General features: G+C 51.2%; 1 protein-coding gene across 5 annotated transcripts in view; it reads right to left on the reverse strand.

Annotated features, from left to right (window-relative positions):
• LOC139771959 (uncharacterized) overlaps positions 1-15,101 on the reverse strand; it is a 43,236-nt gene that overhangs the window by 7,011 nt on the left and 21,124 nt on the right. For all 5 annotated transcript variants that reach the window (XM_071705201.1, XM_071705202.1, XM_071705204.1 and 2 more), the window contains 2 exons: positions 8,175-8,361; positions 7,360-7,633 (listed from right to left, as the gene is read on the reverse strand). In XM_071705201.1, the coding sequence (XP_071561302.1) occupies positions 7,360-7,633; positions 8,175-8,361 (461 nt within the window). The remainder of the gene's footprint in view (positions 1-7,359; positions 7,634-8,174; positions 8,362-15,101) is intronic.

Genomic DNA, 15,101 nt, shown 5'->3' on the forward strand with positions numbered 1-15,101 from the left:
TGTATATAGAAAATCATGATGCGTCGCATAGGCGATATACGTGTGCAATGGCGCGATGTAGGAGAGACGAGGAGGGTCGAGATGAAGCGAGGAAGAGGAAAAAGAGGGGCCGGAGCGAGGCCCACATCTCGGTGGGACCGCGCATCGCGCGCGCGTACCCCGCCCAACCTGGGTCGCCCACTGTCACCATTAATAATACGTCTCCCGTCCCGTGATGTATCTCATCTCCCTCGGCGCTGGTGTGCGCTCGCCCACCGACGCGCGCGCGCACACCGACGCGTTCACCTGTACAGATGCAGGAGGCGTCGATGCAGCACTGCGCCACGATCTGGGAGGGGTCCGTTATGCTGGAAACGTTTTCCCGAATTCGACGAAGATCAGGGAATCGCGGTATCAATCGAAAAGATAAGCGACGCCGTCGATCGTTGCACAATTAGCCGTTTAATCGCGCTTTTATTGACGCACGCTGAACTAGAAACGAAAGAACGTTCGCGGAAATTTCGTAAGTAAGCCTCGAAGGAATTAAGTTAATGTCGCTCGACTCTAACGATGACACACGTCTATTGTGTCCACTTGCCAACTGACAAAGACGTCAGGTAGGCTCGTAGGTAGGCACCACCCGGTGCTCGCCATTCAAGCTCCGTAACACGTCGAGAATGCGTACGATCGACTCGAGTACGAGCGGGCACGTGGACGAGTCTCGTCTCCTCGTGTTCCGCGGAGATGCAATCCTGACGAGCGGACCCCTGCGCCTCGTGGCACAAAGGGAAATTTATCTGTCAGGAGTAATCATATATAGTGCGTGTGGGGCGTGAGATCTTAATGAGATATCTCTCGAAAGTTGAAACTCGGAAGGGCGTGAAGTGACGGAGAAATCCGGGAGGGAATTATCACACACCGTTCCCTTTAATCTGGCGGCTCTCCGCGCTTTCCGTGTAACGCAGAGAGACGAGAGGATACGGAAGGAAGAAAGAAGAAAGGGAAAGAGACACCGCGACGTGCCAACGTCCGTCTCGGATTTCCTCCGTGAAGAATCGACCGGAAAAAGCGGCGCGTTAGTCGCGCCTTGTTCTTCAGACACGTGTCACGAAACCGCGAAAGAAACGTTTCCGCGCTGCCGCGGCGGCGGAAAGACAGCGACGCGTCCGCACTCCTTCCTTCGTCGAGGGGACGCGGACGTGAAGAGATACGCCCCGTCATCAACTTCAGCCGAACTTTGCGGGAGAGTTCGCGTTCGCGGGACGACCGACGAATCGGCGTGAGAAATCTCGGCGGACGATTCCGCGCAATTTCGCGGAAGAGAATTCCGCCGCGCCGATTCCGGATTCTAAGGGCCGATATCACAGTCTCCGATTAACGTGATTCTCTGATTAAACTCACTCTCCATCTCTTTCTAACTGTCCCCCTAGAAAGAGACGAAAAGACAGTTAGAAAGAGATGCAGAGTGAGTTTAATCGGAGGATCACGTTAATCGGAGACTGTGATATCGGCCCTAATTCCGCTAAATATCTCTCGCGTTGATTCGCGTCAGGCGCGACGGAGGAAAAACGAAACTCGTGCTTTCCAATCAAATTCGCCCACGCTCGTCGTGCCGCTTGTAAATCATTCGGTACGTCGTAAGGTATCGCGACGCACGAGCGTCGCGTGAATTATCATATCACTCCATCTGTCGTTTTTTTTCTTTCTTTTTTTTTTCTCTCTCTCTCTCTCTCTTCTTTCCAATCCGACCCGTATAGGCGTGGTGCGGACGATCCACGTCGAAGATCACGAGAGGGACAAAAGTCGGAGTCGCGGATGAATCGGCCGATGAGGCCCGTCTACGCTCGAGGGCTTCCCTCCTCCCTCTCTCCCACCTCTACCCGCCCTCTCGCCCGTCCCCACGTGTATTTTCATAAATATAATAATTTATTTCTATCTCGTCGCGAAACCGAGCGAGGCTAGGAACTCGGTCTTTCGTCGTCATCCTCGTCGTCGTCGTCGAGGATAGGTGGGTCGCTCGTGTAAGCGTCGTCGGGAGGTAAGGTAAGGTAAGGGTGCGGCCAGACTCCGCTCTCGACTCCACCTCATTACCCGGCATTCTATGCAGAGACCGCGCTTATGGCTTATTATTGCTTTGGCTTAGCCAACCCGTCGGTTCCTTCGTCCCTCTTGCAGACAGATACATATGTACGCGCGACCGTATGTATGCGGATACAATGTATACAACGCAGAGAGGATACAGGGTGACGCACGTGAAACGCGACGGTTCGACATCGCCGAAATCGAGAATTTCAGGGAAGGACGTTTCTGAGAGTGACGGAGGAGTTTCTTTCTTTCATCTGCGATCTTGTCGCGCTCGTTAAATTATTACTATCATTAATATTTATGAGAACGTAATGCGTGCGCTCGTGGCTGCGACTCGGGCTGCGATGCCTTTCCGATCACGGGGTACGCGTTTGCAGTACACGTCCGTCCGTTTATTCGTGCGTTCCTCCGACGATCGCCCCTCGCCCTTCGCCCGGCCTCATTTTATATGTATGCGCAATTATTGGTCCCGATCTTGTCTCGCGGTTCGTTATGTTGCTTCGCCTACTACGGCTAGAGAGGAGGCATTTTCCCCTCTGCTTACCTCCGTGCGTAATGCCCTCGCACGAGACTTTTGTCGGTACGATCGATCGAAGGCGTATACGTGCATAAAGAGGTTTCGCTCGGAGAGATTTAACCGGGTGCAACATCAACCGACTCGGTCGGCGGATACCCTAAGAGAAGTGTATACAACCACGATTACGCGCGACTTTTTAAATACCGTAACGCCGGACGAGAGAGGCGCGTACGCCGACCTGCGCTAAACCGATTTGCGCCGATCGAGCCGATCGCCGAACAACTTTACTAGTCGATGATTGCCAGATTGATGATGATGGTGGCGGTTTAAACGCGCCCGATCGAAACGAGTTTACTAATGCGCCCGTGTGCGCGGACGGTATAGAGAAACAAATGAGTTTCGTGATCGTACGAGAGGCCGATCTTGTCTCGGATTAATCGAGCATCGTCGTAGAAAAACGAACAAGTTTCTCCGCGGGTCGGACTCGGGCCACGAAAGGGAGAAGAGAGCAGAGAACGAAGAAGACGGCATAACAAGGATGAACGAATTTAATTGAAGGCACGGAGTCCGGCTTCATTATCAAATTGAATTAAAATAAGATGGAAAAAGAATCTTCCCTGTGTAAATCCTGGGCGTGGGATGAAAAACGAGATCGTAAACGATTCGATAACGATATATAACCATTCGCGATTAATGCGTAGATTTTTATATGTTTGCATAGCACGATTCGCGAGAAAACAACGTTGGTTTTGTGACGCTTATAAAAAAAAGCGCTTCGCGAGGAAATATCGTTCGTAATAATAAATTTATAATGTGTACTTTTTACTAACGTGATTGATAAAAATACAATATAATCGGTTATTAATTTTTATAGTAACAGTTACTGTAATGTCGTTATATTCCTATTTTACGATAAAGGGAGATATGTTTACGTGATTGATACAACACGGTATTCTCTCCGTGCGTAACGTTTCTACACTCAACCCGCTGCGCGCCGTGTTCGCCGTGTCGAAATCTCGCTCGATGATCCATTTTTCCGTACAATGGCGTATCAGCGATCGAGACCTATATATCCACGCTGCATTTAGCCGTGCAGCAGGATGTAGGCTGCCGCTTTAGATCGGCCCGACCTCTCTTCTTTCTCCTCTATGAATATTTTTACGAAAACGCAATTTACAGAGTGGGCAGAGCCGATTCCAGCCTCAGAAGTTCATCCACCGTGCAGCCGAGGTGCTATTGTTCGAGAGCCGGCCGAGATGTGGAGACGGAGGGGAAGCGGAACGGGGAGGTGGCGAGGAGGAAGGGGAGGATGGGGCATCGGGAGAGTGATACGTATATGCACGTATTGTACGTACGCGCGAAGAAAAGTGGGCCTTTCCCTCGGAGTTCAGACCGTTCTTACGCACTTCCACCGCGTCTATTTAGTTTCAATCGGCCGCCAATCTTTTCCCCTATCTATCCCATCTCGCGGCGATTTAAAAGGTCACCGTGTCTCTCGGCACGGCTTATTACGTTTTATTATCTCAATAATATATTTAATATCGAGACGCTTGGCGGCCGGACGTTTTTACGCCCGCGGCGCGGCGGCGCGATTTCGTTAAACACGATCGATATCCTCGCGGAAATTTTAGTTTCGGTCCAAAAGTGTGTAATTATCGGCGTCGACTCTTGGAATCGAGAGTTTCGGAGAGAAACGACGTGTGAAACACGGCTGGTATACCTGCACGGCCAATAATTTTCAATCGGCCGGCGCACCGTCCCTTAAATCGACCAACGACGTCGACGTTATCGGCCCTTCCGCGGCGAGCACCATTATGGTGAGATACCGTACATGCCGATCCGTCGTTTAAGGGCCACAAACGGAAGGCGGTTCGGTATTTTACGAGAAGACGAACATATCCTCTCGCGGGCGAAGAATATACGGAGTGTCTCGTCCGTTCTTCGGTCGTGGCCTCTTCGATCGACTTAAAATAGCGTCTCGTTGACGAAAATTTCGACTACCGTAGATTCTTAGTTTCTAACGATGATTCCGAACAACCGGCTCGTAGATTAGATTCCTGCCAAGATAATATGCCGCGAAAAATGAAACAAGAAGCCAGATTTCGTTATCCGTTTACAGATTCCAAGATTTACTCGAGCCAGGATCCTTCGAGTTTCGACACCGAATAATAAACCTCGTTCGGCGCTCCCTCAATATTTCGTAACAATCGTTGTCTCGTGCATTTTTGTCTAACGATCTCTTTCTCTCTCTGTCTCTGTCTCTCGAGGGGACATCCCGTATATACGCATGTCACCCGTAGGGAAGGGAGAGGGAAGTAATCGGAGGCACTAAACCACGATACCGCGTTGGCAGTTTAGAGCTCTGTATCTTCGGCGCTGTCGCCGGTGGTACAACACACGCCCGGTATTATTTGCGGGCTGCCACATTTGTCGTAGGTGGTCCCGCGACACGGCGCAGTGGCGTCGCGCAGCGTTTATGCGCTATATACGAGACAACAGCGCGGTATATCGTCGTGGGTCTCGCTCCGCGCGCGGTGGCGATCTCGCGGATAAACAATCTCGCGCGATAAACCATCGTCGTCGTCGTCGCCGTCGCCGTCGCCGGCGCGGGCGTTCCGCTAATTAACGGCGGAATTAACGACATGGCCCCGCGAAAGCCATACGCGACGGTACGAGAATGACGACGACGACGACGCGCGATCGTCCGGGATGACTACCCGATTTGGGGCGCGCGAACGCGTTAATTTCTAACGTTGACAGACGCGAGATCCCGAAGGCGGGCTAACGGTCGGGGCCAACGATTAATAAAAATGCGCGGGCACGCGTGTCACCGGATATAAGGTGCCCATACGGCCCCCATCGGCGTATATCGTGCGTTGCGTGCCCCGACATCGACAGCGACGTACACGTATACACGTTCGCTCGTGTGTGCGTATACATGTACAATGGATGTACGAACCCGCGTGTGCGCGCACGCCGACGCAAAACACGCTCGCACGCGCGCGCTCCGCTGCACGCGCGTGTGTTCCGCGCGCGCGGATGGACGAGCTAACGGACGTACGTACGTACGTACGTACGGATGGATAGACGGGATGGACGGATCGACACACAGCACGCGCATGAATATGTAGGATGTCTGGAGAGAAAAAAAAGAAGACGGAGGGAAAGAGTGGGGGCGGCGAAAGACCCGGCGCGCATAGTAATCGGAGCCGCGTCATGCCAATAACATCGCGCTGATCGCCTAATGCTGATCGATAAACTCAACGGAGTTTTCCTTATTCCGTACCGATAACAGGCGCGAGACGAGGGAGAGATAAACATGGGGAGCGGAGGGGGCAAATTGGTGATTTACGGCTTTACGGGTTTGCTCGTCGGCGCGAGACAAGAGAGAGAGAAAGACAGAAAGACAAAGAGAGTGAAGGTAAAGTGAAAAAGGGAAAAAGACGTGATTCCAGGTGGAGGAGGGGGGATAGGAGGTGGAGGAGAGCACGTGTGCACGCAGCACACGCGCGCGCGAGTGTAAACACTAAACACACTGGCCTCGCGCAGGGCGCTGGAAATGGGCAACGGGTGAGGTAAAGGCAGGTAGGTGGAGGAGAAGTTTACAATTTTCTGCACGACGGCCGCTCGATCGTTCAAATGCCAATAACGTTGCGGATGCCAATTGCCGATAATTCAAGGTGTACCTGCCCACGATAACGCGCGCGAAGGAGAGAGAGAGAGAGAGAGAGAGAGAGAAGGAGAGAGCGAGCGCCGATCGGCGCTGACAGATCGTTAGGTACCGGATGATGGGCTCTTGGTTTTAACACTCGGAGAGACACGCTAAGGTTGACGGAGAGAAAGGGGGAAAAAAGGAGAGAAAAGGAAGAACCGCAAGCTCGCTGGTTTTCGTGAAATGGACGATTCGCGCATCGAATCGTCGGAACGAAGGAGTTGCTGATGCGTGCCGCCGTCGTTATTCGAACGTCTGTATCACGTACGTTTAGAGAGACGTTGCTGGGGAATCGCTGAGCGATAACGTAACGATCGGAGTCATATTCGCGAAGAGTACTCGAACGCGCGAGTGATGCGGCGCGATAAGAGAACGATTTCCCTATCTCGATCGCGCAGGTGGGTTCGCGATACGACCGCGAGATGAGATCGCGAATTATATTCGCGCGGTGACCGGGTTCGCGGTCCTCGATCACGCGTTTCGGCGGAAAAAGACTACTGCGTTAACGAGTTTTTTTTTCCCTCATTCGGCTGCGATCCTCGAGAGAGCTCTCTCACCTTTCTTCTCGTCTTGTTAAAAATTCAGCTTCGACTCTAACGCGTAATTGAATTAATTCCATATTTTCGCCCGACGCCTGTAATTAATTTAATGATAACGCGCCGCGCGGCGTGGAAGATTTTTTTTCCTGCTTTCTTATTCCCAGAGTCTCGGTTTTCCGGTGGAAAAGCCATTTTCCCGCGAGCAGCGCGCCAACATTGTTTCCGCGTACGTGTATTTTTAAAAGACGAGACCGTAATCTTGTACCTCGACCTCTGTTGTATCCGGCGATAGGCAATTTTCCTATAACGAGGTAACCTCGATGCGCCTTAATTGTATTTTAAAAGATACAATGTTTTTTTAATAAATCGACCGATCTGCTTAACATAGAAAATGTGTGAATATATCAGTGGCTCTATTAAAAGCATTGGAGATTCTAGATCCGTAAATTATGAGAACTACAAGCCTTCTGATCGTTCTAGGAAAGGAGAAAAGGGGAAAAGGGGAGAAATATTTCATGCGCACTTACCAAGCATCTTGCTGAGATCGGCATTGTGGAGATCGGGATTTTCATCGGCCAACTTCTTGCGCTCGACCTTTGCCCAGACCATAAACGCGTTCATCGGGCGACGTATCCGTTGCTCCTTGAGGCTCCTTTGGGCGGTGCCGCCGCCGGGATGGCACATCTTCACTCCCGCGGGAATCGGCGAGATGCCCGGCTGGTATTCCAGCGACGGGCCGGAGGCCAGCCAGGGCATGTCCTCCAGCCGCTGTTGCGCCGGGCCGGTCAGCATGCTCGGTATCTGGTTTCAGGAAACGGCGTGTTTCGTGAGACATACTCTCGTGGACGTTTATTTACCCGACGACGCGTGTGTGTTTCAAGAGCGTGAAAATCTCTCTCCGCGCGAGTTCTAAACAATGCGACGTAACTGCAACGAGAGGTTCTCAAGTGAGATATATATGAAGACGTCGAACGGTGGATATTTGTTTTGGCGAACGGCGTTACGGCGCCAACAATCGCGTCATTAAGATGCCGAGCGACGACTAAAGACAGAACGAAACGTGGGATTAATGAGTCGATCGCGTTCGCGCCCCGGACATACGATTTTGCTATCCTTCCCTCCGGCTGCCATTATTCCGCGCGCGGCGGTGCGCGGATTCGACTCTATTCCCATGCGTTCCCGAACGGTTGTACGCGCGCGTTGTCGTGAACGTTTTACGTAGGTGTGTTTACAACGCCGAGCGCGAGAATGTACGCAACGTGTGCAAACGCGGAGGCACGCGGATCTATTTCGAGAACGGCAGTCTATATTCGGAATCCGAAATCGGATCGAAAGGCCGTACCGAGATGATTTGGGTGTCCATGGGCATCGAGCTGTCGTTGCCGTCGATACCGGAGTCGATGTCGTAGGCCCTCGACGTGGGAGTCGCGTAGAGCGAGGAATGGAGCGCCAGGAGCCCGGCGGAGCCGCCGTAACCGCTCACCGCCGGTGGTGGTGTCACCTCACCCCTGTCATAATTGTCCAGCATCCTGCAAAAGTCGAAGAAGAATGCGTTCAGTCGTATTCTCAGCCGTCCTCGATCAAATAATTAATTATTATTTGCCTATTTATCCTTTCAGGCTTTCTTATACTCGTAAGGTAAAGGTACCAATACCCGGACATGCAACCTATATCTGGACACCTTTATTATTTATAAGTATAACGCGAATTAAAATTAGACAAAAATATTTTTTCTTGTAGTTTGAAACTTTAGTTATAGTATCCAAACGTTTATTTCCATAAATTTATATTTTTTTAAAGGTATCCAGACATAGGTACGTGTTCAGGTATTGGTACATTTATCTACTCTTATCTTATATTACTGCGTTTTCATTGTAATATTTTCCTAACGCTCTTTGTACATTATTATGTTATCGTACGTTAATGCTTTTTGAACGAAGTATATTTCCCGAGGACATATAAATACAACTGCTACTATCGTACCACTTTACTAATTTTACATAATCGTCTTGTCGAGATTACGTTATCCGACATTCGTTTGTTACTTTTGGGACACATTGCTGAAATCTCGACGCGTACCGAACGTCCATTCAAATTGAATGTCATAATGGAACCCGGTATTTGATCTAGTAATCGCTTATTAATCGTCCAACGGCGGAAAGCGCGACGGTGCGTTCGCGTGCGAGTGCAATCGAACGCAATCGCGATTCGCCGAGGAATAAACTGTGATAAGCCCCTGCCGCGCTAGGAGTCGATCGATTCGAACCGGCACTAACATTCCCGACGACGATGACTCCGTGTTCCTCCCGACGATCGCGGTATCACGGCTGCGCCCGGTAGTAATTGACTCCGGCGTTTCTCCCGATCTCGAGAACGAGCGAATGAAATCCCCGTGGGTCGGCTCTCGTGCCCGAGCGGCCGATTGATCTGTCAACCGTTCCGTTAGGAAAAGAGTTGATCGACATGAATGAACCATTCAAGGCCACTTAATGGAATTCCCACGATTGTCCTTAAGGCATTATGCGACCGTGCGCCGGGTATAATAGTACGAACAGCTGTCTGTCGCGCGAGCGAGCGAGCGCGCGCGCGCAAACACACATTTTCGCAGCTACACATACACACACGTATGCACGGTGTCCTAGGCAAACTGCGCTGCGACACACGTAATGCACACGTACGATATTCCGCGAATGTGTGCACGATACGTGCGCACGAATGTTCCATATAATGGCCATTGTTTCATTCGGCGTTCGGCGAGATGCTGCGACGCACGTCGTCGGTCAAAAAAAAAAAGAAAGAAACGTACCGGCATTTTCATTCAATAAACCTCGCGCTGGTTAGACGCGCTCGTTTTTGTCACCCTTTATATCGGTAGGGAGAAACACATAATCCAAGAAAGAGAGAAAGAGATGGAGAGAAAGAGTCACGTTCCGTCGCTGATAAAACCGGCGGCTTGCTTCGTATCGAAGTATATCGTATCGAATACGGTCTGATACGAATCACGGCTTACCGAAGAGAATGCGGTTTTATATCGCGATTAAATAGATTGAGATTTACACGAGGCGTTTTAGGAAATTTCCCGAGGTCCGAGAGATGGACTTGAATCTCTTCGAAGTAAACTGTGTGGGCGCTTAGATTTAATCGCAATTAAACAAAAAAGCAATAAAATAATTCATGTGCGTCCGATCTCGCTTTGTTTCCGCGTCATAACGAGGCTTCGCGTTTCAGCGATATTTCTCGGATGGACGATTTCCTAACAAACGAAACAGGTTCCATTATCCGCGCATGAATCCGTTAGATTTTTACATGTAGGATTGAAATCTATTGTCTACGGAACACGTTCATTGACACAATGTACTCTGTCATCCGATTGAAGATTTCCAGCAAATCCGAGTAACACTTGGATAACAAGGATAACAAGAGGATTGCAGACTTAAAAATACGATCTTCCGTGAAGATACAACAAACTCGAGTAGAAAATGAAAATGGTAGCTTTAAAACTGGACGGAATCGGATATATTTTTATACGAATTTATTTTATTATTTTCAAGTGCCTTTCCGATGACCAAAACGCATTACGTTACATTCTAATGATCGAACATTTTCGTGCAATAGAAAAAAAGAAGATAAAAAGTGTGCGTCTCTGACAGTAGTGGAACCCGTTTACTAACATTCCTCGCAGAAAGAGCTCGAATTCACGGCGACGGCAGAGAGATACGAAATTAAAAGCCATTAAGATCCGCGGTCAGGATTCCCCCCGGTTTCGTCGGCGTCGGCGCAGCTGCGCCACCCACGCGTACGATAGATACGCCACTGCCTTCAGCATTGTTTCTTTAATGATTCATGTCGGGGTGACTGCACCAGGAGTAGAGGAAGCAGTCTCCAACCGCGAATGCAATGAGCCGCGCGTCGTTTCGAAAATATTAATTCGCCAGGAGTCATCGCCGGACGCTGATGCATCGACGGGCGTCGCGCGCGTTAACGTCGCGCCCTTTGTCAAACTCCGTGGCTGGCTCGCGTCGGCGCGGCGTCGCTTCGCGGTTTCGCTTCGCGGAAACGGCTCGCGTCGTCCCTCTCGTATACGTCGATTCGCGCGAGATAAGACGCGGAACATCCGCGGAACGTCGTCGACGATAGCGAAAACGTTATTAATGGGATTCGCGGCGATTGCGTTAATTTACGCGATATATCGCGAGACGCGTCGCGCGCCCCGGTGCGGTGTGCTGCACGCGCGGTTTACTACCCGTGGCGAAACGCGCTTGTAAACCGTTTAATCGAACGACGCGACGCGCGGAGCTTCCCGACGGAGAGACGCAAGTTCTCTCTTCTCTCGACTCCTCTCCGAAATCTCGAGTGACACGAGTGCCCGAGAATGTCGAACGAGGAGACGTTCCGCAATGCGTGTCAAGGAAAAGCGACAGTTATCCTTCCACACGCCGACGCGCCTGCCACGTTACAAATAGCTCGGGGAGAATCGCCGGGCTGCGACCTGCGACTCCTGCGAGAGCGGCAGACACGCCGCGCCGCACGCACGTCAGAGTCGGCCGAGCAGGGAGACAAAGAACAACAGCCGCGCACCGGCCGCGGCGCGGCGCGGCGCGGCGGCGATCCCCTAAATCGGCATGTCCGTTGAGCCTCATGAATCTCCGCCGCGGCTCCTCGCCTTCGCCTTCGCCTTCGCGAGGAGAGAAGGAGGGAAGAGAGCACCGGTGTGTCCTGTGCCACGGTTCGGCACGCAGCGCAAACGGGCAGCGACGGCGACCGGGTCGCCGCTCGGGCACTCGAGGCCCGTTCCCTTCGTCATTCTCCTCGTCAACGACACACTTGTTCCTCGGTTAAATTATTCTTCCCCCTCCTGCCCTCGATAGGGGGCCAGGCGGGAGGCTTCACGGAGAGGAGCAAGGAGAAAGCTTTCGACCGCGCGCGTTTTATATGGCGAGCGCGCATTTTTATTCAAATAATCACGCCGATCGAACACACCCTTGCATTGCCCGCCGACGAGGCGACGAGATGCGGTGCAGATTCGTATGTATAAGTCGTATAAGATCGGCGAAACGCGACGCGTGGGTGGGAGAATCGATCTGTATTCGCGTCGGTACTCGCGAAACGCGCGCGTGGCGCCGATCACGCGTCCCGTAAATAAATCGATTACGACGATTACGGTGGGACGCGCTGCCGATCGACAATTTTGCCCGTCGCCGCTAAAGATAACAATATTGCGGATCAATTTGGATCGTAGGTAAATCGAGCGTGGATTTCCCTCGCGAATCGAAATTCCTCGCGCGAGCGAACGAGGACGAGGGGACTGTAATTTTATATAAGCCCCTGATTAAACTTTCAAATCGAATGCCCAATGCGGTCCGGTTGGTAAGCGGAAGTGACGACCCCAGCCGCTCACCTCTGCACTACTAACGCTCCGGCGCGTTTCAGATTTGAGAACGAAGAAAGCGCATCCCCGAAACCTTTACGGGTTGTTTAAGGCTGCGGAACGGACGCCGGCCGCGAAGTCCGTCCGTCCGTCCGTCCGTCCGCTGTGTATCCCGCCACATACCCTTCTCTGACCTCCGAGCCAACGGCGGAGCCATTACGTACGACTTCCTGCGACCGAGTAAGGAAGAATCGAAGATTTCTACACGGCACCTCACGGGAAGAGGTGTCCGCGCGCGCGATACCACCGGAGATATACCGACGAGCGACGAAAAATTCCCAGGCTAACTGCGAGGACGAGGCTCTCTGAGGCGGCTCTGCTCGAGCCCGGTATATACGGTTGGGTTAATTGCGGAACTCGTGTGTCGTGGTAAACTCGTGGCACGTAACGGTTCATAAAAATCCCACGAGTATTTCTCCGATTCGAAGCGCCTTAAGACGACGACCGGGGTATCTCGAGGGACGCTGACGCGGCGCGGCGCGACGTGTCGGAAAACGAGAGCGATTTCGGCAATGAATCATCGAGCTGGGCGACGGATCGCTGTTCCTCGGAATAGAATGCCACGCGCGTGGAATTAATCATACATGGACGCGATCCGTTAATGCGTGCTCGAAATGTTTTTTCAACCAAGTGCCCTCGTCGGAAATAATATCCGACATTTGTCACACTTAGCCGCCTTAATTCGTTAATCCGCGCGGCCATTGTTTGCAACCATGCAAATTTACGTGGCTGCAAATGAGTCTCGATTCATCAATACGTCGCTACTGCCATTTAAGTTTAACGCACCTACAGATTTACGACCGTCCTAAAATCGCCCGCGCGCACGCGCGCGCGTTACCGGTATATCCGCGAAATTCGAAGGCTCGACCGTTCAAGTTCATCATCTCGAAGTAACTCGCCGCGGCCACCTTCTTTACGTTTATAATGCAAATATGAGTCTATTATCTCGGTGATCTCTCTCTTTGTATTCGCTACAGATCGCAGAAACAATAGCGATGGCATTTAAAACGGAACCGGCGTTCTTTTTTCGCACGTAATGGATTCGAAGGAATCGCTTAATTAAATAATACACAGATGAACGATTAGCCAGACCGTCGCAACAGTGCACGTATGCGGTGCCGGCAACCCGAGAATCGGTATCGCGCGCGTCTCCCTGGCCGTGTCGTGTGTCTCATCGACGCTCGAAATAACTATAACTAACGTTAATCCGTAATTAACTGCCAGTCATTGCTCAATCGTCAAGTCACCGATCTGAGTCATTGCAATCGCAGGGATTCGCGCAAGGTCGACACACGGCATCGCACACGCCAGGGGTCAAGCGCAACGTCACCGCTTCGTAACCACTTCCACGATTTTGCATTCAGACGCGCCGAAACAAAAAGTTGAAGATGACCCCGTGCCCGAAACTCGCGAGCGGAAAATCCAAAACGCCGCGCCGCGGCGCCGTCGCGACTCGAGTAAGAACAACCGAAGGTTGGCAGCAGTCGGGAGAAAAAGAAAATAGCGGCGATTTTTCGAAGACCTCCGCGACGCGCGACGTTTAGGTATTCCCAGTCCGCGCGAGTACCGAGAAAAGCCGAGGTGCACTTGCCGTGGTGGCGTAGAGTATCGTTCGCGGAATTATTGACGTTTCGTCGATTATAATCGATGTTTGTAAATTGAGCCTGCTCCGGCTCGATCGACCGGGTCGGCGCGCAACGTCGCGCGTCGCGATATTAATTTTCTTATCACGCGAGAGTCAAGCTCGCGACGTAACTTACGCGGAGATCCGCGAACAGTTCGCGGTTTTCAGAAAATGCGTAGAAATACTTGAACTGACATTTTTAATCAGCTAATATCGAGTGAAGGAAGAGCGATTTTGGAAGGAAGCGATCGAGAAAGTGGTCGGGGGGCGGATGGCCGTTTGTCGATCTCGATCGCTCTCGCGTTTTGCGTGAAACTTTTATTCAGCCTCGTAAATACGAGAATCAATCAACAAGCGGGCACGTATAGGCATTATAAAATTGCGTGCCGCGGTGTTCGAAGCAAGTTCGCGACGAGGATTCACCAGCGGTTTCGTAAACTCGCAGCCACGATTGTCCCTCAAAGGTATTACGAAGAAAGGCTTTGAAAACTTTACTCAAGTCGAGAATTAAATTCTAGTCCAGTCAACTTAGACATATGTTCTACGAAGAGAAACCTTGATTGGTTGTAACTTGCAGCTCACGAGTAAATTGTCGTAAGTTGAAGCTTTCGGACTTGTAAGACTTTCGCCGATGTTTCGCGTAAAAAAACTACAGGAACTTCTAACGTACGTGCGTCCGTGCGTGCGTGCGTGCGTTCGTATGAAATAACGTGACGTGGTACGCGATCCGTGCGACGGCTGGGAGCAACGGATGGGAACCGGGCGGAACCATTTTAATGGAGCTGATTTTCGTCGTCAGAGGAAGCGGTCGAGAGATCCGCGTCTTTACGGTATCTCTGGATGCGAAATTTTTGGTCGTGCGCGCGTGTTCGATATATCAATAAATTTAAATTAACAAGCTCGAATCGAAATACCTCTATAAAAAACGGAGTAAAGAAGTAACTCACGACGAGTATTTCTTTCTTCTCTTCACATTTTGCGTCTTCCGTCGTGTCAGACGTCAGGTCTGACTTCGCTAGTTCTGCAAATACGCGGTTGAGGAGCGACGAAATGTTAAACGTGAAATCCTCGCAGGTTCCCCGCGAATATACGTATTGTAAGAGGGCACGAACAAATAAGACTGCGGGCAAACGAGATAAGAAATAGCTGAAATTATACGATACGTTAGAAACGCATGCCGCGGCCGGCAGCGCGCATGCTATTTTCCCAACCTCCTC

This window comes from Temnothorax nylanderi, unplaced genomic scaffold (assembly GCF_030848795.1).
Source record: "Temnothorax nylanderi isolate EJ_2023f unplaced genomic scaffold, tnyl_v1.0 TNYL_tig0045_pilon, whole genome shotgun sequence".
NCBI lineage: Eukaryota > Metazoa > Arthropoda > Insecta > Hymenoptera > Formicidae > Temnothorax > Temnothorax nylanderi.